The sequence below is a fragment of the Trachinotus anak genome, unplaced genomic scaffold (assembly GCF_046630095.1).
Source record: "Trachinotus anak isolate AG129_WGS33_773 ecotype Australia unplaced genomic scaffold, CSIRO_AGI_Tana_v1 ptg000014l, whole genome shotgun sequence".
Taxonomy (NCBI): Eukaryota; Metazoa; Chordata; class Actinopteri; order Carangiformes; family Carangidae; genus Trachinotus; species Trachinotus anak.
Window position 1 is genome coordinate 13,060,521 of NW_027273865.1, and position 25,654 is coordinate 13,086,174.

Consider the following 25,654-nt stretch of genomic DNA (forward strand, 5'->3'; position numbering starts at 1 on the left):
TGTTTGAATCCCATACTGATGTGTTACTGTGAGACCTCTATCAGTACATTTATGTTTGAAGTCATCTTTTGGTTTGTTTCTCTGTGATAGGGTCTCATCTATCGTGTAACTCAGCTTTGTCTCCCGTGGGTTTTTAAGGGCGGGTTTAAATGAACATTATAATCAAAATAATATAGAAGGAAAATGATTTGAGGATTGTTTATGTGTGTGTTATCCCCTTCATCATTATCACTGCTATTGCCTGTGAAACATTACTAAAAAGTAGACTCAGCTCAAAATACTTTTTTCTGCACAAAAGAACAATAAACAGTAATTGCATCCAACACAGCTTTGGTCTATTATTTCCAGAACAATTCTTGTGAATCCTGTATCCAAATTCAATAACTTCCCTGCCACAGACCATTTGCCAAAAGTTAATTTCTTTCATTTGAATGAATTTCTTATATTTCGTTTTTCATGGACTCATTAAATGATTTCATTATCTTTAATTGCTTTCTAAGTAATAAACTATTAGTATGTTCAACAATATCCTCCTCAGTGCCAAACAGTGGAATTAAAATTTTAAATTAAATACCAAGGCACCACAATATTCTGGACTACACAGCATCAATCATTTCAACCACCATGACCATTTACCAAATAATTGTCATTGTTTTGCCAGAAACAGAACTGAAACCCCATCAGAGGAGAACATTTTCTTGGTAGCTGTTGACCTTCTTCTGTTTAAGTGGACAGTAAGCTCCACTTTAGCCTGTGGGACTATTTGGTCAGATTATGCCACTGTATCAGTTCCTGCATAACTCTTGCAATAATTAGTGCAATCAATCAGTCAGTCAATCAATAAGCAAAGTCACCCTAGTAACAAAGAGACAACCACAAACAAATGAAGGACACGAAAACAGAGAAACAGATGCATATCTAGCTTTCCACATGAAAGCTAGGAGCAGGTCAATATTAGGAACATTTGCTAGGCTAATGACTCAGAGGATGATGACTAGTACCAAAACTGCAGAATTCAAGTTGAGGGTTCTTGTCTGTAAACAAACACAGATGCTTCCTTTGATCAGCTCCACGTTAAAGGTGAGACAGAATTATGATGTCTGAGATACATGTGTAGGCCAGAGGAAACACTGCACACTCTGAATCCAAGCCTTCAACCCATCCAACCTCAGCTCTGCAAAGTGTTCACACCGTGTGCTGTGTATGACGTCTGTTTTGCTTTTGTCTAAAGACCAGTAGGCTTTCCCTATTTTTGCATATGTCCTGATAAATTGCCATTCTTATCACAGCTGAAATGTTGATTTGTTTGCTAGGAAAATCAACAGTGTTTCTTAAACACCTACCAAGTCAGTACCATTGTCCATTTCGCGACTTTGTGGTTGAGAAGAGTGACCGAAGTCAACTGTAAGTTATCAAAATGTATCTTCATCTAGTCATAAATTCATAGTCTATAGGGTTTGATCTGTGATAGGTTAATTCATGATGGCAAATAGCCTATAGCCACTCAGGTAATTCTTTTAAAATCTTCTTATTATAATATATAATTCTGAAAAGTCTCAATCAATAAATGTAATTGCATTTTTTACTTCTAAAACTAACTGTTTGCACTGCTAAGAAATACTGTAAAGCTGGTTTTGATTTGAGTTTAAAAAAATGTATGAGCTCTGTGTTCTGCACAGTAGTTGGAAAGAGAGTATCTATCCCACAAGAGACATTGTTTTGCCTTGAAAGTACATCAAACTAATTGCGATCTTAAGATTTCCATGAGTTTAATGAGTAGAATTTGTAACTTATTCATCCGCTCTACCTTGTAAAGTGTGTAACAAAAAAAAAAGAGTAGCCGTGCCACGACAAGGATGCCTATACCTTATTAATTCTGAATTTGTATTCAATTACATTTACATTTAATCATTTATCTACCTTTTTAGGGTTAGAAAATCAGGGGCATGGATGTTTAGCCCATATATATCACTGAATATAAAAGTTGGAGGATAAGCATATATGTATGTATGATGGAAACATTTATAATAAAAACTTTGCTTAACAAACATATTCATTTACATTTCTATGTAAATAAATTCCCTTCGGTTCATTTGGCCTGCAACTCTCTGACAGGTGACAGATGATGGATGAATGGATGGGTCCTCCCTCTGACAGAAACCAGCAAAGTGAGTTAAAGAAGCCACACCCCTGATTAGGGAAAAAAAAAAACACAAAAAGTTTTAATTTTCTGTTGAATAATTTCTAAATGAACTGTCCAAATAATATTGCGCATATTCAGCAGGACTATCTGTCTAAAACATATAAGTTACTAGGCAACCTATGTTTCTTGGAAACAGCTGAACTGTGAGTTCTGTGTGCTTCAAACTCTATTATTCTCCTCAGGTGCTGTGAAGCCATCAAACAAGACATCTCGTGATGATCCCGAGTGTGACAGTTACATGCAAAACATCGTACCAATTCTCTACTTCTTGATGTTTCCCATAGCTTTGTCGCTGAATAGTGTGGCTGCCTGGGTGTCTCTGCACCTCAAGTCCACCTCCACCTTTGTGGTGTACTTGAAAAATCTAGTAGCTGCTGATGTTGTCATGACCTTGATCATCCCTATCAAAGCTGCAAGTGACTTGACAGGTGCATCTGAAACACTGTTTGTACTTTCATGCAATTATTTCAGCGCCATTTTCTACAGTACACAGTACACATGTATCACTTTGTTGGGACTTATCAGTCTGGACCGTTTCTTCAAAATCATGATACCCCAGAGCAAGTTGTTTGGTCAGAATCTGACCTTTAGCAAACTGGTGTCAGGCTCAGTCTGGGTAATCATGTTTGGAGGCACAGCTTTACCAAATATTTTGAGTAACCGATTAGTAGCCAATATGACAACAGTCAGCACTTGTATGAAGTTTAAAGGACCAGTTGGACTTGAAGTCCATCGCATGATTGTGATTTACCTGAATGGTCTCTTCTGGCTCGTCAGTGTGGTCATTGCAGTTTGCTACATTTGCATCGCAAACAAGGTTATCCAGTCTTTTCGAAACTCAGGCAGCAATAACAATCAGGGAAAGCGGAAGATCAAACTACGTGTCTTTCTGATTGTCATTGTGTTTTTTGTATTATTCACACCATACCACATTGTCAGGATCCCATACACTTTTCAACAAGTCAGAAGCTCCGTCGAGGGAGGCTGCAATTACTCAAAGAGTAAGTTTGGCAAGGAGTTCAGTCTCTGGCTCGTCAGCACAAACATCTGCATGGACCCACTCCTCTATGTGTTTTTGTGTCGTGAATTCAAGGAGAAACTGGTGTCAATGATGAAAAATATTTCCACCTCATTTAAAGCAACTTCAGCAGCCAACACAGAGGCTACTTTGACACAGAGTAGACTCTGACTGAGGTCATGAAGTTGTTATGATAAGGAGCTCAGATGTTCCTGTAGAATTTGTAGATTCGGATTATTGTTTCACATATTTATTAACATTCTGCTATTTAGTGTTTTTACTTTAAACCTATGTTAAAGTTTGCTTTGCTGTTTTTTTTGGCTTGTCAAAGTGGGGCTCTACATCGCTTGAAAACCATAAACAGGAAATAGAATGAGAATGGGTGAGATAAACAGTATGAGACTAGAGGGTGATATCATGATGCTGCTAAATGAAGCTGCCATGCAAAACAAGTTGAGTATCTATAGTTAACATTTGCATCTCACACCGAAGTCTTATGTTGTGGTAACAGGAAATGGCTCCTGGCTTTAATGCAGTTCTGCAGATGTCTCATGTGTCTGTTTGCTTATGTCAACAATTTGTGGCATGCTAATCAGCACTCAACATGGATGATTTACTCTAAAGAATAAAAGATGAGCGCAGAAAGAACCAAGTCAGATTTACTGTAATCCTATTGATATGTTTTTTACTGTATTGACTTTCCTGTATTTCCTCTATAAGAAAGTGCACAGCTATAAAACAAATAAAGTATGCTATAAATCTTCTGACTTTAATAATCAACCCCAAAATAAACACATAATTGAGGCATTATTCTGCTCTGTCCTGTATACATTTCAAAACAAACTACATCTGGAATCAACTGCTTGTTGATTCCTCTTTTTCCAGCTGAGCAAGCTAGATTTATCTTAAGGATTTGATGAGTTTCATATTTACGTGACTGCATGCAAGTGTGGTTATGTGGGTTTATATTCTAGTTCAGCGTAATATAACTTATAACTAAAAATGAGGTTGTAGCACCAAGTTACCATTTTTGTGATAATCACTTTTTTACAGCTCATGTGGGTCCTGGAAAACACAAGTCTTTGTGTCATTTACACTAAAACGTATTCTGATCGAACAGCAACAGCTATTTCAAAGTTCACTTAAGTGTAATTTCTCCAACTACTTTTTTCCCCATCTGTCACAATTCCTGGCCCAGATCCAAGCAATATCACACAGGAAATCATGTTGTGTTCTCAGAACGCACTATTTTTAGTAAGACAGCACAAAAGGGAATAAAACTGAAGAAAAAAAAAACGGATATGAGTAGAAGGGAATGTACTTGTGTGTTGTATTTGATGGTAGTTATAGATTAAACTTGTCATCAAAAGACAGAGCAGGGTCATATGTACTATTTACAAATATATTCTTGCACAAACTGGCCTTTCCTGTCATAGCATAGTTAATTTATGGTGAAAGAGGTAAGGGAAATGTAAAAACCAATTTCATGAGATGTCGTGCACTGTGCATGTTATCCTTTTCTCATATAACAAAACCACAGCTTCCTCTTCACTTTTTGCCCCTCTGGTTTTTGGTGGTTAGACCATGTATGAGCCTTGACTAGAAAAGACAGATAGAGGACTGGGAGGAGCAGTGGGGTGCAGGAGGTCTCTAGATGTGGGTCGAGAAATGAGTCCATGGCTTTAGTGTTCGCCTGTCCACAGCATCTAAGACTGACGCAAGTTAGCGGAGGCAGGAGGACTGGCACGGAGCAGAACAAGCCTCTCAGCAGACAATTGGAACAGGAAGCAAGGAAGGAATGGGTCTTTCACCCGGAGGAAGACTGGCAAACTCATTGGGATTGTGACAAGACAGCCACACAGTAGCTCCAGAGACCACCCATTGTAAGAGCATCACACGCACACACACGCTTAAAGAGGGAGGGAGAGAAAGACAGAGAGGCAGAGAGATTGAAACCTCCTGTAGGTCAGAAGTAGTATTTCTTGATTGATTAAAGACCTAAACTAATACCAAGAGGTTTCCAATTTCGGGTTTTCTTTTGTTTCATTTACTTCCTGTGGGTAAGAAGGAGGAAGGGTGAACTGAACATTTCACTTCTTCCTTTTTTGAAATAGTGTAGTTTTTTTTCCTAAGTATTCTTTATTCTTCACATACTCCACAGTCACAGACGAACAGGACGCAATAAGACGGTAAGACTTAATTATTGGCTTATTCTAGATTTATCATTAGTCTAAGCTGGGCACAAAGACAGAATTTGTTAAACAATAGTTGTAGCAGAACTAATTAACATCAGTATTCACACTGAAACAGACAAAAGCTTGAAAGTATTGCATGTGCTGGTTTCCATAGCACCTGCTCCTGGTCTCAGAGTTATTCTAAGCCGTTAAGATTCTCAATGTAAAGACAGAAGACAGATGTACTCTCAGACAGGAGGAGAATTCAGGACGAACAAACGCGGCAGTGAGTTGTTGGATGCCGTCATCACTGTATATTAAGTCCGAGTTTGTGTATTCTGAATCTGTATTTTTATGCCCCTGAAAGTGGCATCAAGTGTCTTTTACTTTTTGAGTTGAAAGACAGGAAGATAACTGATCCTTCAGACTTCACTCTTAACACTAGTTATATGAAAGAATAATCAAATAACCCCAGTGACTCAGCTTCAGTCCAAATTAGGAACCTCTGGGAGAAAATGATTACAGCAGACACAGTGTTACAATCTTTACATGCGTATGTTCTGAAGACAGTGTATTACTGTATCCCTTCTTAGAATTATGTATTTATATAACATCTCTCTAATCTCTTCAAAGGTACACCGAAGATTAGAAGATGAACACCACCCTGTCCAACACCTCTGTCAAGTGTGTTCGGGATACCAGCATAACGGCTGTGGTTTTCCCCTGTCTATACAGCATCCTCTTTATAGTTGCCCTGATACTCAACTCCCTGGCTGCATGGATCTTCTTCAGCATCCCCAGCACCTCAACATTTGTGGTCTTTCTAAAAAATGTGGTAAGGAATGAAGGCTTTATAAAAGTTTTTTTTTTTTTTTACTGCCATTGTAAAACAAGGAAATGAAAAAACAAACCTGTGATCCTTCAACAACAGGTGGTGGCTGATTTGCTGATGACCTTGACCATCCCTCTGAGAGTCTTGAGTGATGCAGGTGTGGGTTCCTGGCGCTTACGTGCCTTCCACTGCCGATACTCTGCGGTTCTCTTCTACATCACCATGTACATCAGCATCCTCTTGCTGGGCCTCATCAGCCTGGATCGCTACCTGAAAATAGTCAGGCCCTTTGGGAAGTGTGTCCTGCAGCGGGTCCGTGTTGGCCAGGTGCTGAGTGCAGCTGTCTGGGTGGTTATGTTATCTTTAGCACTACCCAACGTTATTCTAAGTGACCAGCCACCACGGGTCTCTGGAGGCAAACTGAAGTGCACCTCTATGAAGAGCAAAGCCGGCCTGATATGGCATGAAGGATTCAACTACTTCTGTCAGGTAGCTTTTAACTGCTAACAGTTTTTACTCTGGCCACAGTGAGATGAGAGGATCAATACCATTGTCATGCCTGTACATTTAAATGGCGTTGTAGCCAGCAGCTGGTTAGCTAAATAAACATGTCATATCTGGTTTGTGTAATCCAGTGACTGAAGTATAAAAAAGTGTGTGGTTTTACTTGCAGTTATGTGGTATGGCATTGACAAAAACCACAACTAGTCACACTAGTTACACTTTGATTTATGCATGGATTAAGCAAACAAGATATAGTTTAAAATGTTAATTAGTGAGCTACAGAGGTGCAGGTGCCTGGAGTTGTTTGGACAGAGACAGGCTAGCTTTTAGCCTAGAGACTATTGCTTCATTTTTTACTGTACAGACATGAGATTGGTCTCAATCTACTCATCTAACTCTCAACCAGAAAATAAGCGTATTTCAAAATATGTCAAACTATTCCTTTAATATATTTGCACTGTGTTATCTTCACATTCACAGAAGAGATCATAATCAGTTGCAAAAAGTCTTTGCCCTGCTTAATGTTTTGTTGATGCATGTCTGCAGGTGGTTTTCTGGGGCACTCTGTCCTTGATGGTGGTTTGCTACACGTTCATCAGCAAGAAGGTTTATGAGTCATATAAAGCCTCAAAGAGCAGATCTCAGGCAGCCAGTCGCAAAACCAAGGCAAAAGTCTTCGTGGTGGTGGGGGTGTTTTTCATCTGCTTTGCCCCCTTCCACTTTGCTCGTGTTCCCTACACCCTGACCCAAACTCGTAGCATGGCAAGTCACTGCCAAGCACTCTACATCGCCAAGGAAACCACCTTGTGGCTATCGGCCACTAATATATGTCTGGATCCGCTTATCTACGTGTTCCTGTGTAAGGTGTTCAGGAGAAGACTGACAGCGACACTCTGCCGTAAACCACTCCACAAAGGAACCATGGAATCTCCCACAGCAACATCAACTCAGCTGGAGATGTCGCAAATAGCCCCCAATAACAAACTGTCAAATAATGGGATGCCACAGTAACACAATGGACAGCACCCAATGGTCAGGGCACGATGAGACACTGCCTGAAGGAATGTGTTATTTTACTTGTAAATAGCTTATCTTGGTCACAAAGGTTGTAAAAATTAATGCAAGGTGATGAAAATCTGTTAAATGGACAATTCGGTGTAACAGAAAAAAACTCAAACGTGACTGGCACTGGATCAGGAAGTTTGATGACAATAATGACAATTGTTCTTGATACAGTTCTAACCAAGCACTTCTGCCTCTTGTTTGCTAAGTCATCCCATACATTTCCTTCATTGTGCTTACTGTCATTTTCTACTTCCTTCTCTCTAATCTTGCTCAAACTGCACTTTCCCTTAACAAATGTTTGGCTTAAGGGAAAACATCTTGGCAGCACATATTCATATTTGATTACACAGTAAGCAAAATGTGACCAGGGACTGAATGATAACAAAATAAGCAGGGAACAAAAGACTGAAATAGCCACTTTTTTCGACTGTAACTTCTATGCAATATATATGATAATAATAATAAAATCAATATTTTTCATACTACAGTACCGAGCTCATGTTAGCCATACATTTGGATCAAATGTTTTTCTGTTTCATTAGTATAGTATAGGTCACCACAAACAACCCATATTACAGTATTTACAAATGGTTCAAGATTAGATTGAGAGGGTAGAAGATAAATCTCAAACATGTGGTGAAATGACATTTTGAAATAAGCCTAAGACAAAGACATGAAAGCAAACTATTGCGTGCAAGCAGAGCCGAGCTAAACTGGCTGTGCATGTAAAAACAGCTGACAAGAACGGAGGATAAAACCACAATAGTACCCATGATATGGGTTACTGTTCACAACATGCTCAGGCTAATATAAAGTATACCACCACAGAGAAAATGAAATGATGGTTAATTGTCTTTGTTTGAAATGTGGAACTATTTGTGGTTGCTGCCCTTACACTAATCACTGACAAGAGCTGTTTTTGCTTACTTAAACTTTTTATTTACCACCACTGCTGATCAGTCTCTGAGGCACTTTTGATCATTTTTAAGGAACTGACCAACAGGAATTGCAGACTCATTGCTTTGCTGGTCATCTCTGGATCAGCTGTTTCATAAAACGTCTAACACCATAACACCAGCAAGGCTGCAAGCATTTGTAAATAGTAATTGTAATATAGCCTTTCACGGTATTGTAGTAGTGTCTGATTAATTTTTGAATTGAACAAGAGGAAAACAAATACAGGGGGGCCCAAAAGTCTGAGACCACCATAAATTTGAATGGGAAAGTGGTCTCAGACTTTTGGACCCCACTGTATATAGAACTGGAATAAATTGCCTACAACACCCGAAGACGGGTTTGAGGGTATTCACAAACTGGTTCTGCAGGATTAATGTCACCTCCCACCTGATTTACAATCGTGTCTGCATGTGGGTCTGATTAATGTAATAATGAAATATGATCTTCCTCCATCCCACATTCTGTCGGCTACGACAGAGGCTGATATTTGGGCAGGAAATTAATGAGCTACAGAGCGGTCGGAGCGGTGACTGCAGCCAGGGGAAGGACCGTTTGTCACCCTCAGATTAAATCCTCTGGCAGATGACCCTGCAGTAGTGAATTATGAGAAATTCTAAATGACATTCATGGAAATTAAATAAACCCTGGAGATAGCGTTGCCTTGCAGTATGCACAGACACAAGCTGGGGACAAAAAGGAGCCAGATAAAAAGGGGGCAAGCAGAGGTAGGGCTGACAGTTTCTTATAACTGGATGTGTGTGAAGGACCTGATGAAACATGGTAGTGCAGCTTACATGTCAGAGAAACCTGTCAAGTCTATGCGTCAGTGAAGCCAATCAGCAGAGGTTTATAAACTGTGTCGTGTCAAGATGCCCCAGAGAGATGACTTTTATGCAGCTTATTAGAGCTTTAAACTTAAGCTGTAGGATGAAAAAAGTCATTTTGACACATTCAATTGTTCAAACTGAATGAAAAAGGATGAAACTAAATAGGCTTACCTGACTCTTGGCTGAAAAGAGGGGTAGATTACAAACAGAGCTGGGGCTTAACAACAGATAAAAAACCGGGCGGCCTTAACTTTGACATTCATATGAAAAAAGTAGAAAAAAATCCAGTCTGGGGTCTGCAGTAATCAACATTGGCCACTAGGGGGCAAATAAACACCCCCACCAAAAAACTGACAGACACAGTGATGAATTTATAGCGTTGTTATAGTTGTAATATGAGTCCTTAAACATCACCATCCCATGGGAATCATCTTTCAGTCCACATGACAAATCCAAATGTAATCCATGCACTACTTGTCTGTCGTTTGTTGCCAGGCATGAAACATAGAGTTGGCTCAGAGATGACTGAAAATGTTTGCTTGTAGCTGCTGAATAGAGCGTAATGACAGCAGTGACACTGAAACACAGATGTATGTACGGACTGTTATACAAAAATCAAGCTTTTAACTTTAAATTTAAGAAGGATTAAGAATGGATGGATCCAAATCATTACTTAAACTGGTGCCAGAAACAAATCTTTATTTATGCTCTTTTAGAAAAACTGCATGGCCACAGAGTGTCGTGGATATGTTGTGTGTCAGCCTGTCCGATAAGATGAAAATGTTATAGATGGGTGCCAGGGGCAAAGGGTTTCTTTGGGTTTATCTCTATGTGACTTAAAATCAAAGAGTACACCACTCATATTCATATATTTTGCAAACACAATAGGCAGTTTATAGCAAATGAAAAGAACAAAATAATAATAATTATTATATATATTTAACAAATTAAAAAAAAAAACTAAGAAAAAAAGGATCAAAATCTTTGCAGCATTCTCCTTCCTTATTGGTTGTGTTATGCTAATAGCTGCTAATGTAGCCTGGAGCCTCCATGGCTTCCAGCAGATATAAGGAGTAGGCTTCAGAGGTCTGGGTAACTCACTTTTTAACTCCCCTTTGATGTGCGCGTTCATGCATGTTGTTTAAACTCAAATTACGAGCAACTGAGTGCAAAAAAGTTAATAGTCAACATCCAACGTGTAATCCGCAGTCAGAGATATCAGGGATTTCTGACACTGACCATACAGACATGTTAACTGATGGTAAAATGCCAACCAATAAAACTATTTTTGTAAATGGTAAATTGAGTAAATACACTTAAAACCCTTCTGTCTGTGACATGACCTCCTAACCTGTCATCATCTGGTAAATTGGGCATCTCGTTGTGCGCGCTCCCGAAAGTGCTTGGACTTCTTGGCGTGGACGCGCCGACATGAACGAAGGCCTGCAAGCTACGATGCTAATGCTGCGTTCAAGTTACATCGTTTAAACTGTAATTACGATCTTCCGAGTGGGAAAACCTGTTTATGAACATCTGACTTCTATCCCATTCAGAAATATCGGGGATCTGTGACACCCACGATTTCTCCGATTTGGTGAAAAGAACCACATTCAAGTCAGCAAACTGTGGGCAACATTAGAGCTAATGTGAACACTTAGCTAATCCGTTTTCACTTAACGAACGAACAAATACACAGCACAATAATATACGTCAATTTAGGCCGTTCATCTGGTCAGACTACATAGTAAGCACCAGGCACCTTTGAATAATTGCATGAACACTCCCCGACCGGAATAACAGGTGTTTTACAAACTTCCCATTCTGCCGGTGTGCCCTGAATGCAGCATGCTGCCATATGACATGCCTGGCGGGTCATATGATCTATCGCCTACGTCTTCCTCATTGCCGTCAACTTTTCCCACTGCATCTCCCAAACAAACGAACATGGCGGATTACGAAGAGCGGCGGAGCCTGTTGGGAGATGACGACGGGGGGTCGTTCGCGGGCAGACAGGCAGCCAGAGGACCCGGCAGACCGATGCCGGCCATTTGCGACCCCAGCCACCTTCTGCATCGTGTGGTTGTCCTGATATTCATGTGCTTCCTGGGATTCGGTGAGCAGTAAAAAGCCCTCACTTAACTAAGCGCCCTGAAGGGTTATTGTGGAGATTTAAGTTTAATTTAACAAGTTACATTTGGCTTTAAGAAGGCTTGCAATGGTTTTGCACCTTGTGGTTCGTGTAACGTAATGCAGTATCATGGTGTCTGTACTCTGTGAATGTAATTATTCTGTTCCAGGAAGCTACTTCTGTTATGACAACCCGGCTGCCCTTCAAACTCAAGTCATTCAGGTAATTCAGCCTCTGCAAATTAGGAGTTGTTTTTTTTTTTTTTAGGAGACAGATTAGACTTCTGTTGTCAAGGAAGCACTGGTGCATAGAGTAAAATCTGCATAATAATCCAACCAGGACAGTCAAAGTACCCTACTCCTAAATGCTGCTATTAGAGGATTTTATTTCAACTCCATAGACTACACCCTGTGTTTCACTTCTAGAGTTTAAAACCAAAACAGCTGAATTGTGTAACAAGAGTGTGGTGTGTTTCTGTCCTGACTTTACCAGGATCTGAACCTGAACACTGCAAAGTTCATGCAGCTGTATGCCTGGTACTCCTGGCCCAATGTGGTCCTCTGCTTCTTTGGGGGCTTCCTGCTTGACAGGGTCTTTGGCATCAGGTACAAAGACCAATGAGTCATATCTATTTTGAATTCAGTATGTGTTTATTATGTATATTCACTCAAAGTGAAACTGAAAGAAGAGTGGGCTTTTGTGCTTGACATCATGATCAGTGTCATCTTCCATTGTTTTTTACAGGCTGGGGACCATCATCTTTTCCCTCTTTGTCTGTGTTGGACAGGTGGGTTTACTCTGAAAACTAGTTGTGAAAGATATTTTTATGAAAGAAAGAGAATATAATTACTAAATCACTAATATTTTTAAATAATATATTTAAATAGGGATAAATGCATACAGAAAATTAGATTGTTTTCCTTGGTGTGTTTTATTTTTCCAACTTCAATCAGGTAATATTTGCTGCTGGAGCTCTGGTAAACCATTTCTGGCTGATGGAAGTTGGACGTTTTGTATTTGGGTAAAAAAAAAAAAAAAAAAAATCATGTTGCTGTTTTGCCACACATACATTTCTCTTTCACAATCTCCAAAACTCACCCTAGTAATCCTGAACCTGCACTGAATGCCTAAATCTGAGCAAAGTGTGTTTGTATTTGGTCGCAGACTTTCAACTGTAAAAGGACATCAAAATGTGAGTCATCAAAATGGTGGTCTTCACACATATCTATTACATATCTTACAATTTCCACCTCCCTGTTTTCTTTTCCTGGGTAGTATTGGAGGAGAGTCCTTGGCTGTGGCCCAGAACACATATGCAGTCAACTGGTTCAAAGGAAAGGAGCTTAATCTGGTGTTTGGCCTTCAGCTGAGCATGGCTCGACTGGTGAGGACACTGGCAACGCAACGTGAATTTAAACATGCTTTCAAATAACTTGTTAACGCCTTTTGACTGTAACCGTCTTGAATGAGTCTACTGTACAAAACACATACCATTGATACAGTGACTTGTCCATTCACACTCCTCTCCACTCGTCTCAAGGGCAGCACAGTGAACATGAACATCATGGGCTGGGTGTATGGCAAAGTCGCAGCCTATGTTGGCTATGGACACACCGCGCTTGGCACATCCCTCATGATAGGTAAATATTACACACCTGCGCTTCAGCTGGGAGCGTGTGCTTCACTCAAGGAGAGGGCTTGAAAGTGTTAAACATTAAGATTCTGGTTACATGTGCTTTGTCTCTGTCTGTGCTAGAGATACCAGATCCTTTCTCTGTAACTAATGGTCTCAGATGACACAGCCAACAGAGAGAAGTGGTATAGAGAAGTAAGAGTGCTGCTGGCTGCTACAGATGAATCATAGGAGTTAGGAGAAGTGTCAGTTCTTGTATTTTTCTAGAGTTCAAGCTAAAAGTGCTTCCATTTTTGCACACCTTGCAGTTGTGAGTTTCCTCTTCACTTCCACTGTCAATTAGTGTGTAATCTGACCATTTAAGATAAATTCATATGAACTCTAGAATCAATCAGCTCTCATCAGGGATCCTAATTTGAATGAGATATCTCATTGATACTTACATTTCCTTACATCTTTCTTTGTCTCCTGCATATGTACTTACGTTTTTATTTTCTTTCTTTAGCTGCTGTAACCTGCCTGTTTTCTCTAATCTGTGCCTTGGTGTTGGCATTCCTCGACAAAAGAGCAGAGAGGATCCTCCACAAGGAACAAGGCAAAACAGGTAACGTATTCTAAGATTGTGTCTTTTTTTTTTATCCTTTGTTTCTCCTTTTTGACCCAACACATGTCAGTATCTATTAGAACGTCAGCGTGGACCACAACAGAGTGTCTTGCCACGTTTTGTTTTTTTTTGTTGTTATCTACCTAAAATTGACATCTCGGCTAGACAGTTCATTGGCTTCAGCACTTTCTCTGCTGTGGCGTGTTGTCTTTCTGAATACAGGGGAAAGTTCAGTTCAATTGGTGGTGCATGAGTGAATTTTCCCTTCAGAGCTTCTTTTGTCAGACAAGCTGCTGTTTTTCTTCTATAGTTGTTGAAAGCAAATAATGTTCTCAAGATGATCTGCATGTGTGTTGATCTTGCATATTAGGCGAGGTGATCAAGCTGACAGACGTGAAAGATTTCCCCTTCACTCTGTGGCTCATCTTCATCATTTGTGTGGGCTACTATGTCGCCATTTTCCCCTTTATTGGTCTGGGACAGTGAGTATTGCATCAGTTCTCTCTCTCTCACTCTCTCTCACTCTCACTCACACATAAAAGCTTCCCTCCAGTGGTCTTTCACATGTCTTGATATTACCATACAGTTAGATTATTGTCTTGAGTGTACTGCTTCATACAGTCAGTGCTTCCTGTCCTTGTCATTAAATTTTCAGCATATATCTTTAGTCCACCCTAATGCATGATATTAATATATTATATACATATATTTAATTTATTTCAAATGTATAGTTTATACTTAAACATTGTTGGTTTTTTTTAGGTAAGAGTTCTGCGTAGGTCTTTATGTTGGAGCATTTTTCTTACTAAGATAAAACTAACAAATTCCATGATAAGACCATAACCACCAATGATTTTTGACTTCCTTACCCTGTCTGTGGCACTCAGCCACAAGCCAATAGTTCCTTCTTTAAAAATGTACACTGTAGTTTATAGCAAACTTTACTCAATCAGGAGTAAATAGTGTTGGGGACTATCTTCAGGTGCAGATTGATAAGCCTACAGTATGATAAATAGACTATATATGGCAGCAGGACGTCTGTGGAATTGAACTACAGTACCCATGTCCATGTAAAGAAGGAACGTGTCACCCCATGCAAAGGTGTGGCTAATTGTTTTGGTATTAAAATGATACTTCAGGTTATTTGACGTGGGTTTGTGTGAGGTAGTCATGCATAGTGAGTGTCGTACCTGCAGTAGATTCGGATCAGCGCGCTGCCTAAGGCGTCTTTTAAAACCTTTTCTTTCTGCTGTCCCCGGTGCACAGCAGCACAGCGCTCTGCTACTGTGCCGTGTTCCTTGCTGCCTCTCCTAACTGGCAGAGCGCTGATCTGAATCTACTGCGGGTAACACACTGACTATGCGTGACTACCTCACACAGCCCCACATCTAATAACCTGAACTATCAGTTAATAGTCTACGGACAACGATGGTGGTCTGTGGCACAAAGACGTAATCTCTTTGCACGCACAGACGGTACTTGTTAATAGGATCAGTGCATGGCTGATGTTTTTTGTTTTTTTGATTTGGATGGGATTTGTTCACAATAAAACTGTATAGAGTAATTTCTCTATTTGGCAACACCCAGTGACACCAATTACCAGCAGGATTATCTGATTTCGTACAAACAGAAACCATATCCCATCAGAGGATACTGAAACATACAGATTTTAACCATAGGGGCTTCCATACTTCATTTGCTGAAATACCAGGAACAGGTTTTTACCTGATAAAAAAAAAAAATCATGCTCGTCACCACCTGAACGAGATGGTATTATAGTTAGATTGTGTAGTATGAATCAAAGTACAATGCATGTCTAAGGAAAGATTCAACACTGCAACCTCACAATGCTGCGCTATCATCAAACCACAAAGGGAGGGAGAGGGAGTCAGAAATGGAAAGAGGTTTGACAAATGGGTTTGCAGTGAAAGAAACCAATTGAGGCTATCGCAACCTGTATTTCTTTCAGTGAAAGGCACTCTCAAATCACTTAGCAACTGACATGTTATTTCCACAGAGGGTCAGTGCTTACAGAGCAAATAGTTGTTATGCAGATGTAGCAGAAAACAATGTAAGACTGAGAGCTACCTGCTGCAGGAGTCGACTCGATTTTTCCTTCACCTTGAGGTCACATCAGCATAAAGACTAAGCAGCCATGTGTACTGTGACCCCATCATCTTGTCTTTTTATTTACAGGGTGTTCTTCATTGAAAAATTTAACTTTTCCCCGGCTGAAGCCAGAGCTGTCAACAGGTAAATCAGATCAAGTCTAATAGGTCATTGAGACCAATGTACCTTAAGGCACTAACACTATTAAGGTCTGGCGTTGCTGATGTATCTTGTATTTCCTTTGTGGGCTACATTTTTCTTATTCCAATGGATCATTGGCCAAATTACATTTCCTTCTCAGCCACAGTGGAATTTAATAGCTGAGAAATGTTCAATCACCTGAAGCTGGGAACAAAATAAAACAAATAACCTGACATCACATATGTAAAGACTGATTTTTGCAGAGGTTGCCTCCGTTCAGTTTAATGTCATTAAACTACAGAATCACACTTGGATGTTTACAGGTTCTAGTTATAAAGGTCTGACACATTTAATGTACAGTATTCTACAGAATGAGGCTCAGTCTCTCAAGTAACGGTGTATCTACTTTATCAGTACTGTACTGTGAAATGTTCCTTTATAGGCTTTATGTTCAGTACATATCCCTTTGCCATTCATCCTCCATGCTATTCTCTGTCTTTCCCAGTATTGTGTACATCATCTCAGCCCCCGCATCTCCAATTCTGGGCTTTATTGTTGATAAGACAGGAAGGAATGTAGTTTGGGTAATAATTGCCGTGGTGACCACACTGGCTGCTCACATGATGCTGGCCTTCACCTTCTGGAACCCATGGATCGCCATGGTAATGTCCCTGGCAACCTTTTGTATTATACTCCAACAAAATTTTTGCCTTGTACATTTATGAACAGTCAAAGAATGAATTGAATGAAGGAACTGAATAACGTTGGCATGTCAGTATACTATCTGGGATTCTAGGTCTGTAAGGTTAGTGGTGTACATGGTAGACAGAGGAACGGTGAGTTACAAAGTACATGCATCATTGAACTTTTGTCCTACTTCTAGTTGTAAACACACTGATGTTGTGCAGAAACCTAATTTGTTTTAATGTGGAGTATACTGCCAGCCTTAGTTAGCAGGGATAATAGAAGTTTGCATATAAAGACATGAATATACAGATTCTTATTTGCTGCAAGCCCCTGAAAACCTGGCTTCAAATCTTGATTACTTCTCTGAAACATTTAATATTCATGACTTAATAAGCAACAATCAAGTTTTTAGGTATAATTTATTTAAGAACTGAACTTTTCAAAGCTCAGCTAATCTGTTTCGTTGGGACTGTGTGTGAGTGTGGTTTGATCAGATGTGATATGACAGATGTGACAGTGGCCAAACAACTGTCATCAGATTCTGACTCATGTTTAGCTAAATCCTAATTGATGCACGGAAGTACAAAACTTTTTTCTACTTAACCCCACTTACTTCAAACTAGTGAAAAAAGCTCAGAGGAAAGAAAGAAAAACAGAAATCTCAAATGTTATGTCACCAAAACTGTTCTAACGTTAGCAGACAATAGTTTGTTCATGTAGGATCCCATTACTCCCAAACAGCAGCACAACACTATCATTTATTTCTATAGCACCGTTCCTCAAGTTCCACAGTAGGATGTTAAATGCACATTCTCATACAACTTTCTCATACAATACCAAAGCTATGCTACAGCTTACCAAGGAATTCTATGGAGAACCTGGGAACATATAAAGTAATATGATGCATTTGCTTGCTTTTCCAGTCCGTGCTTGGGGTCTCCTACTCCTTGCTGGCCTGTGCACTGTGGCCCATGGTGGCATTTGTCGTGCCTGAACATCAGCTGGGGACGGCCTATGGCTTGTATGTACTCTCAGTGACATTGTTATTCTGCTTGCGTGTTTTTGGTTGTTTTTTTTTTTTTTCATTTAAACCGATGGTTATCTTTTGCCTTTGGCCAACAGCATGCAGTCCATCCAGAACCTGGGACTTGCTCTCATTGCCATGGCAGCTGGAGCCATCCTAGACACCAGAGGATACCTGGTTTTGGAAGTGTTTTTCTGCGCCTGCATTTGCAGTCAGTGTTTTCTTTCTGTTTTGTGTATTTATGAGATTTTAGTCTTTCAAACTCATTTTAGACACTGTTGAGTGACATTGTCATGGATTTTCCACTTTGTTTTCCCCCTGTCTTTCTTGCAGTTGCACTGATGGCAGTGGTGATGCTGTACTTTGTGGATTATCTCAGAGGTAAGGGAAGACTGGATCCTGAAACTCTTCCACTGCTTCACTTCTCTCCCCCGTCTCTTCTTTCCCTCGCCATATTGACTCAGATTTGTGTGCAAAGTTCATGTGGCATTCTTCACTTTTCTTTGTCGCTGTTAAGCACATCCCTCTCCTTACCAGAAGATTCACTAACTTATTCTTAATCTCTCCACCCCTGTATCTCTTACTCCAGGAGGAGACTTGAACCAGTCAGCTGCAGCCAGAGCCAAACTCCAGAAAGAAGCCACTTCAGATGCCGAGTGAGTAGCTTTGACCCTTCACTCTCCATCACTGCTTTTCCACCCACTTAGCCAACAATTAGACAAGCATCTCAAAAACATAGTGAACGACCCACTCATACAGTCAAGGAGCACAGGCATGTTTTGGACAGAAACACTTGCAGGAGCTCCTGCGCTAATTTGCTGGATGTGTGCTTAGCTGAACCTGCTGCAGTCAGTTTTCTCCAAAGCTACTGAAATTGGAGCATTTTCTATTCCTGCTCCGTCTGAAAGTGCGATGGTATAAAAAATAAACAAACACACTGAGCATGGTTTTCAATGTGATGGTGACAATGAATGTCAGTGTTTTCCATAAGTGACGCTCAAATAATGTCTTTATTGATTTGTTCTTTGATCCCGTTTTTCTGCCCTCCTACTGCACGACTCACATGCCTCATGTCACTGTAAAACTACAACTACTAATTCTGGTCCATTTATAGTTCTAACTAACTTACTTGTACTGGCAGGTGAAATCAAAAGAGAATTTACTTTTGTTATACTAGCACACCACCTGTGGCTGGTTTATTTAGTCTTAGCAACATAAAAACAGATCACACATCTGTGTCTGTCTACACCACCATCTCTCTGTTAAGCTACCTGATCTATATACTTCATATATTCTACACTATATATGGCTTATGCTGACTCACTAATATTTTCCGGTCCGTGCTGTAATTGATATTTTCCAGATGATGATGATGATGATGATGATGGGAACACACATGGTCGTGGGCTTCAGAGCCAGCAGGCTGCAATGTCCACCCCAAAGCTGTCAATCAACTGCCATGGGGCGGGACTGCGCTACTGACTCCGCCCAGTGCTGTCATCTGTGGCTCTTCCCACCTGAACTGACTGTCTGGCCCTGGCATGACATAACCCTGTCTCAATAGCTGATTTCATCAGGACACTGACTCATTAGAAAGTCTGGACATAGTGACTTTTACACGCAAATGCAACTCACAATATAGGGTCCCTATATTAATTCAATTGTTTTATATGTATATAGGAGAAACATTGTGAATATTTTTTTATGTTTTTATATGTTTCTATTGTTTTCAGCAGGACTCAGTTACTTGCCTTTTTACAGACACCTCAGCAGTTCATTTATGTACATATCATTTGTCAGCATTCACAATAATTGCCAACCAAAACCTTCCTTACTGGACCCTCCTTAGGCAGACTGATTTCATAGTCAGTTTTAATTATATGCGTCATTGACCTTTTATGGTGGATAATCTTAAAACAGAGCAGAGCTCTTTGGTGTTTAAATTTTTATTGCTCAATTCTTTTATTTCTTAATTCCTTTATCTGCTCTTCTCTGGTTGCAGAAGTTCATAAAAATTTATTTTCTGTTGCATCATCAAATGCTACATTACCAGAAACGATAAGAAAAGAGAGTGCATTTATCCGTGGAATGATATGCACAGTTTCAACTTTTTGCAAACTGTTTTATTAATGTGACCTTTTAAAGAATCGGTTCCACGTATAGATAACGTTTTGTAGATTATGTTTTGCTCATTTATCAAGCTCAGGTAATTAACTTGTAAGCACTGACCTAAACTGTTGCTTGTTTCAACCAAGCAGTGCGACAAAAATACTCATGCACTCTGCTTTACTCTCACCATAATGTAGAAAAAGTTTTTTTTATCCCTGTGTTGTTATCAGTTGCACACTGTGGATGATTAACATTCACTACCTCAGCTGGGCAAATGATTCCCAGTCAAATTCTTAACAACACATATGAGACAACGGTCAGTAGCATAAAGTTGCAATGTGGTGATGTGTGATGTGCACATTGAAGTGATCAGTGTTGTCACAGTCACAAACATGCTGCCCCCCTTACTCGTCACCCATTTGCACTATGATGTTATGACAACAGTATAGTCTTTGTTTTATGGAGAATATTTGTGTTAAATTACCAAATGTTGACTGTTATTGATCTATGTACAAGAAGTTATATGATTGAGACATTACAGAAGATCAATTGTACAATCAAATGTCAGTGACATTTGAAGGAAAGTCACTTAAAAAAAAAAAAAATCACCTTCAGTTTTTTTTTGTAGAACCAAATCGCATTTCATACCAGTTTGTTCGTGGAACAATGAATTAAACACAAATTTCTGAAAGCATTGAAAGAATTTTCTGTTATTGTAAGACTTTGTTTCTGCAGTAGATTTTATTCCCAACACCTATGGCAAACTCATGTTATGATTCTTCATCCTGTGGGTAATATTTACATAATTGCGCTCCTGTTAGTGTTGGGTGTAGAGGTGATAAAGATGGCCACATTATTATTCCTGCAGGATTAAAAGGCGGCCCAGTAGGCTGACAGAGGGTGAGCTTGCTAGACTAGCACCCATGTCTGCTTTTGGCCTACGCAACCGGTACCTCTCCAGGCTGGGCGCACAGGTATGCATACACAATTACACAATTACACACACACGTACACACACCACTTAACGATTAAACACAATTCAAACGAATCCATTTATTAATGACTTCAGCCTCTAACCTTGACGCTGGCAATACATTCGTTTTCTTTTTTTTTTTGTTTATGGAAGGCCAAGAGGGTTGGTTTTCCTGCGACACCACCAATTAAACATGAGTAACTCTTCTACTAAAACTCTGGTCTCTCTCTCCGCTTTGCTCAATCTGTCTTGTCCTCTCTGCTCTCAGCTCCCAGACCACTGCTCTACCCATCTGTCATCACTTGCCCACAGGAGTGTCCTGAAATGATGCCCTTCATTCAGCTGTCTGCTCCTCCGACGCTGTAGCTCTGTGGCTCCAGACAAGGATGCACTAAAAAAAAAAAAAAAAAGAGGACGCTTACAAAGTGTCCCCCTTTTAAACAAGATGTTGTAGCACCTTTTATCTTCAAGGTATTTTTAACCTTCACATGACTGACTGTTGTTCTGGGTATTTGAACGGGTGTCTGTTTTTTTTTTTGTTTTTTTTTTACTTTAATTATTATCACCATCAAGATTATTTTTCAACCTAAGTTATTTTCTATTTGCCCCACTGTTGGGAGAAATATTTTTTTGCCAGGAAAATTGTATTATAAAATTGGCCTGATGCTTTATGGTGCCTTGATACTGTTCTGCTGTCTGTTTTTAGAGACTCAACCATCTGCAAACGACAGAGGGCAGTAACTCCCACAAATGTTTAATATCACTTGTGGCCACTGTATCACTGCTTTTAAATAACCGCTTCTAGAAATCTCAGGACTTGCAGAATCACTTAGTTTCTTACTTTTGCTGATCCTCCAGGTTTTATGATAAGTTACTAGAATAACTTATAGTGTACAAAGAAATGCTTCACAAGTCAGGGACTTGTGTGACCTGTTGAATGTTGCCAAATTTCTATTTTTATATTAAAAACAATAAAACGAGTTCTTAAACACAGCTTGTAAGCAGCGTCTGAACAGTCCTTACTGTTATTACTGTTATCTGCCCCATGATAAAAGTCACTGTATGGACCAATAGGTCCTCTGATGGATGTCGTCTACCCTCCCAACCTGTTTGAGTTGCCCACATCCACCAGACACACGCTGGGCTGCACTCTCGTCCTCCTGCACAGCCAGGCCCGGAGCTGCTGACGGTGCCGGTACGAGCCCAAAAAGTAGAGGAGGGGGTTTGCGCAGCAGTTGAAACTGACAACAGGTTTCCAGACTTTATAGGAGATCATGACCACGTTCAGCACATGACATTCTCCGGGCATGTAGACCCTCACAAACAGGTAGACGGTGCGAGCTATGTGATAAGGCACAAAACACACCACAAACATGAGACACACCATTAAGAGGGTGTACAGGGACTTATTGCGCACATGAGACGTCCTGGCGTTGGAGATGCTGCCGGCGACCCTGCAATAAAGCACCTTCATCATGGAGCAGTAACAGGTGACGACGACGAGGAATGGGACCAGAAACCCCACTATGGCCAAAAACAGTCCATAGGGAAAGTAAACCTTAAACTGCTTCGGGTTAGTCATTTCAAAGCACACTGTCATGTTGTTGATCACGCCGGTGTGCGCAAAGACCAGCGTCGGTAGAATCTCCGCAGTGGTTAGGACCCAAACGGAGCCTGACGCAAAGAGGGCGAGTTTTTTGGTCCTGATGCGCACAGCGGCGATGGGATAGCACACTCCAATGAAACGGTGCAGGCTGACGCAGGTGAGAAACATCATGCTGCAGTGGAGGTTGACAAAAAAGAGAAATCTGACGCCTTTGCAGATGACGTCGCCGAAGGGCCACAGGCCGCCCATGGCGTTGCTGATGACGAGAGGAGGCAAGGCCAGCACGTAGAGAAGATCCGCCACTGCGAGGTTGACCATGTAGATCACCGTGCTGCTCCAGCGGCGCGTCCGGGCACACACGCACCAAAGCAGGGCGCCGTTTAAGGTCAGGCCCAGCACAAACACAAGGCCGTAGGACACTGGCAGAAGGATCCTTTTGTAGTAGTTAGTCACTGGACAGATGTGGAAGGCCTCCATTCAAAACATCAGAAGGGATGGTTTGGATAATTTGGAAACCTACTCGCCAAACACGATCTAAGATAGATGGAGTTCTCCCAACTCCTCACCTGCCCGGAGCTCACCTAGCTGCCGTGCGAGGGCGACGCGTGCTTCGTTGAAATACATTAAATGCAGGTGTTTGTTCAACATGTGCGTCCCTCCTGTCCCCAGCCCACACCCGCCGTGTAATGCAAACCTTTATAACACCATATCTGGGCTATGAGCAAATAGATTGGCACACAGTGAGGCGTTTCAAAAGCCGGGCACAATGGGCTGAGACAGCCCGCTGTAGTATGCGGTCGCCCGTCCCCGGAGAGAAGGCGTGCACATCATCGATGCTGTGATTAAAGCCAAGTTAAATGACACCGACAACACGCACGGAGGGCGCTGTTTTAAAAATATAATAATAATAAATAAAGAAAGAAAGAAAGAAACGCGCACACGCTCAGCATCCCATTGGCTGCGAGAATTTTCCAAGTCTGGTCTCTCTCTCTCTCTCTCTCTCTCTCTCTCTCTCTCTCTCTCTCTCTCCGGCTGCTCCCGACTCCAAGTCCTCACTTCATCTCTGTCTGACCGCGGAGAGAGAGAGAGAGAGAGGGAGAGAGAGAGAGGGAGCTCGTCATGCTGAGGAACGGCTCGCACAGGTTAGTGTCACGTCCACGGACTCACCTTCACCAGTCATACGTGTAAAGGGAGCGCTGTTTTTATTGAGGATGCATGATAAGCTCCCGGCATGCACTGATGAGTGATTCAAAAAAAAAAAAAAAAAAAAATCCTGCATAACCGGTGCTCTCTGCTGCAGGACAGAGGAGAGGACAGGCTGCTCACATACTCGCAGCTTAAAGCATGATTTCACATTTCCGGAGAGTTTTGTGTGTGTGTGTGTGTGTGTGTGTGTGTGTGTGTGTGTGTCTGTGTGCTAACTTGAGCGGTGTCCTTCCAGAAGCATGTACCAGGGAGAGGAGGCGAGGCTGCGCAGCGGGAGTCTGGCTGTGGCTCGGGAGAGGAAACACCTTGCTCTGTGCATTAATAACCAGGTAAGAGGAGAGGCCACCAGGGAGCCTGTTAGAGTATATGTCATAAGTGTAAACTGCATTTTATATATTCTATTACTTCTCTGGGAGAATATTGCTGGTAGATGATGGTATCTTGTCTCTTGGTAAGGCAGCCGAACAGTTCAGCAATGATGTAATTCACTTTCTGATCTTTTTTTTTTTTTTTTTTTTTTTTTTGGAGCAGGAAGTTGACGTTTATGCTGCTCAGTTGCAAAGACTCTCCTAGGAGAAAAAATGAGACCAGATTGTAAAGGCACCTATTCCTCAGTGGTTTATAGCAGAGGAGTATCAGCACCGTGGACAGTGAGAGCTCCTACTATCATTTGCTAAACTACAATAAATCTGTTCCCCTCCCTTCATGTATTAAACTTAACTGCTCTGAATTCTGCTTCCCTTAATCACCCATTCAAATGGCACAATTTGTTGAATTCAGTTTGGTTTGGGAAATTGCTTTTTCATGTTGGCTTGAGGCCATTTCAAGATTTTCATCACAGCAGCAGCTGAAAAGGTCTCATTAATATTAGCTACATAATATACCTCCTGCTATAAATGAGTTCATTTTCAACAGGGAATAGTGAAGGCATGGCTGAACTGAGGAGGTGTGTCCTCTTCCTCAAGCTGAGAGCAGAGCTCATAATAAACTCAGACAGTCGGTTGTTGTAATTGATTTAATTATGGAAATCAGTTTTGCTTGTCTTTAACAGAAGTATGCAGTGTTTCCTTTATGTGCTTTGTGCACAGGTTCACCTGGTTGTATTGAGCTTCTGAATATTTAATGCCAGTGATGTAGCGTTGCGCATTATTGTCGACAGGGGATATTGAGCGCGTGAGCTCTGAAAGCACTGTTCCATCGCAGCTTTAGACTTACTCTGCAATATATTATGATGCTGCAACCCATCACCCCCACCCCCACCCCCCCACCCCACCCCACCCCACCCTCCAACACACAATCACACAATCACATTCTTGTTCACTGCATGTTCCCCTAAACTTTCTCATTTTGACTCCAGATTGGTTCCAATCTGTTTCCACTGCACCACCTGACAGTTGAATTTCATTATCACTTTCCAAAAGTAACATTTCCAAACTGATCAAGCTTAACTCTGTGAGACACCCATGTCACATCAGAGGAGGTTCATATGGCTAAGACTGGAAGACACGAAGAAGCTTGTTTAAGGACCAACCAGTAATTGGTGTGTGAAATATGACTGAGAATAGAAATGTGGGTTATTGGATATGGAGGCTGCTCCACTTGCTGTGTCTGTGTGAGTGATTCAGATTCATTGCCGAGGCACGAACCCCCTGAGAAACACATTAATCTATCCAGCTATTACCCTGTAATCAATGGGACAGTGGAATTTTACGGCCATGGGCCCATGTTGTTAACCATTTCACACAGAGCTTATTTAAACAGCATGGCAATGGGAGGGGAGAGGGGGTCACATTTAATAGGGTTAAGCATGAAATATACTGTACAGGTGACATTGTTGACACAGCACTTGCAGCT

At 40.9% G+C, this 25,654-nt stretch overlaps 5 protein-coding genes across 9 annotated transcripts in view; 4 read left to right on the forward strand and 1 right to left on the reverse strand.

Annotated features, from left to right (window-relative positions):
* Positions 1 to 2,434: 2,434 nt before the first annotated feature.
* Positions 2,435 to 4,623, forward strand: LOC139631777 (P2Y purinoceptor 13-like). The gene has a single exon (XM_071496310.1). It carries the CDS (start codon positions 2,442 to 2,444, stop codon positions 3,390 to 3,392), a length of 951 nt encoding a protein of 316 aa, XP_071352411.1. The 5' UTR covers positions 2,435 to 2,441; the 3' UTR covers positions 3,393 to 4,623.
* Positions 4,624 to 4,859: 236 nt separating this feature from the next.
* LOC139631775 (P2Y purinoceptor 13-like) lies at positions 4,860 to 8,279 on the forward strand. Of its 3 annotated transcripts, none has more exons than XM_071496306.1 (4): positions 4,860 to 5,104; positions 6,029 to 6,230; positions 6,327 to 6,716; positions 7,278 to 8,279. In XM_071496306.1, exons 2-4 carry the CDS (start codon positions 6,048 to 6,050, stop codon positions 7,740 to 7,742), a joined length of 1,038 nt encoding a protein of 345 aa, XP_071352407.1. In that variant the 5' UTR covers positions 4,860 to 5,104; positions 6,029 to 6,047; the 3' UTR covers positions 7,743 to 8,279. The 3 variants fall into 3 exon arrangements, with proteins under 3 accessions (XP_071352407.1, XP_071352409.1, XP_071352408.1); XM_071496308.1 differs by having other exon boundaries at positions 4,861 to 5,104; positions 6,040 to 6,230; XM_071496307.1 differs by lacking the exon at positions 4,860 to 5,104 and adding an exon at positions 5,134 to 5,410.
* A 3,136-nt stretch (positions 8,280 to 11,415) lies between these two features.
* mfsd1 (major facilitator superfamily domain containing 1) lies at positions 11,416 to 21,994 on the forward strand. Of its 3 annotated transcripts, XM_071496301.1 has the most exons (17): positions 11,416 to 11,693; positions 11,878 to 11,930; positions 12,201 to 12,313; positions 12,453 to 12,495; positions 12,662 to 12,729; positions 12,984 to 13,092; positions 13,249 to 13,348; positions 13,847 to 13,945; positions 14,316 to 14,427; positions 16,142 to 16,198; positions 16,701 to 16,857; positions 17,806 to 17,903; positions 18,005 to 18,117; positions 18,240 to 18,287; positions 18,496 to 18,562; positions 20,884 to 20,989; positions 21,257 to 21,994. In XM_071496301.1, the coding sequence occupies exons 1-17, from the start codon at positions 11,426 to 11,428 to the stop codon at positions 21,314 to 21,316; spliced, it is 1,671 nt and encodes a 556-aa protein (XP_071352402.1). In that variant the 5' UTR covers positions 11,416 to 11,425; the 3' UTR covers positions 21,317 to 21,994. The 3 variants fall into 3 exon arrangements, with proteins under 3 accessions (XP_071352402.1, XP_071352405.1, XP_071352404.1); XM_071496304.1 differs by lacking the exons at positions 20,884 to 20,989; positions 21,257 to 21,994 and adding an exon at positions 19,273 to 20,709 and having other exon boundaries at positions 11,422 to 11,693; XM_071496303.1 differs by lacking the exons at positions 20,884 to 20,989; positions 21,257 to 21,994 and adding an exon at positions 19,270 to 20,709 and having other exon boundaries at positions 11,425 to 11,693.
* Positions 20,996 to 23,071, reverse strand: LOC139632428 (P2Y purinoceptor 3-like). The gene is made up of 2 exons (XM_071497347.1): positions 22,373 to 23,071; positions 20,996 to 21,379 (listed from the first exon to the last, which is right to left on the reverse strand). The coding sequence occupies exons 1-2, from the start codon at positions 23,069 to 23,071 to the stop codon at positions 21,323 to 21,325; spliced, it is 756 nt and encodes a 251-aa protein (XP_071353448.1). The 3' UTR covers positions 20,996 to 21,322.
* A 593-nt stretch (positions 23,072 to 23,664) lies between these two features.
* The window catches only part of schip1 (schwannomin interacting protein 1), a 196,450-nt gene continuing 194,460 nt past the window's right edge, over positions 23,665 to 25,654 (forward strand). The window contains exons 1-2 of the mRNA XM_071496497.1: positions 23,665 to 23,736; positions 24,036 to 24,129. Of these exons, the coding sequence (XP_071352598.1) occupies positions 23,714 to 23,736; positions 24,036 to 24,129 (117 nt within the window). The 5' untranslated portion in view covers positions 23,665 to 23,713. The remainder of the gene's footprint in view (positions 23,737 to 24,035; positions 24,130 to 25,654) is intronic.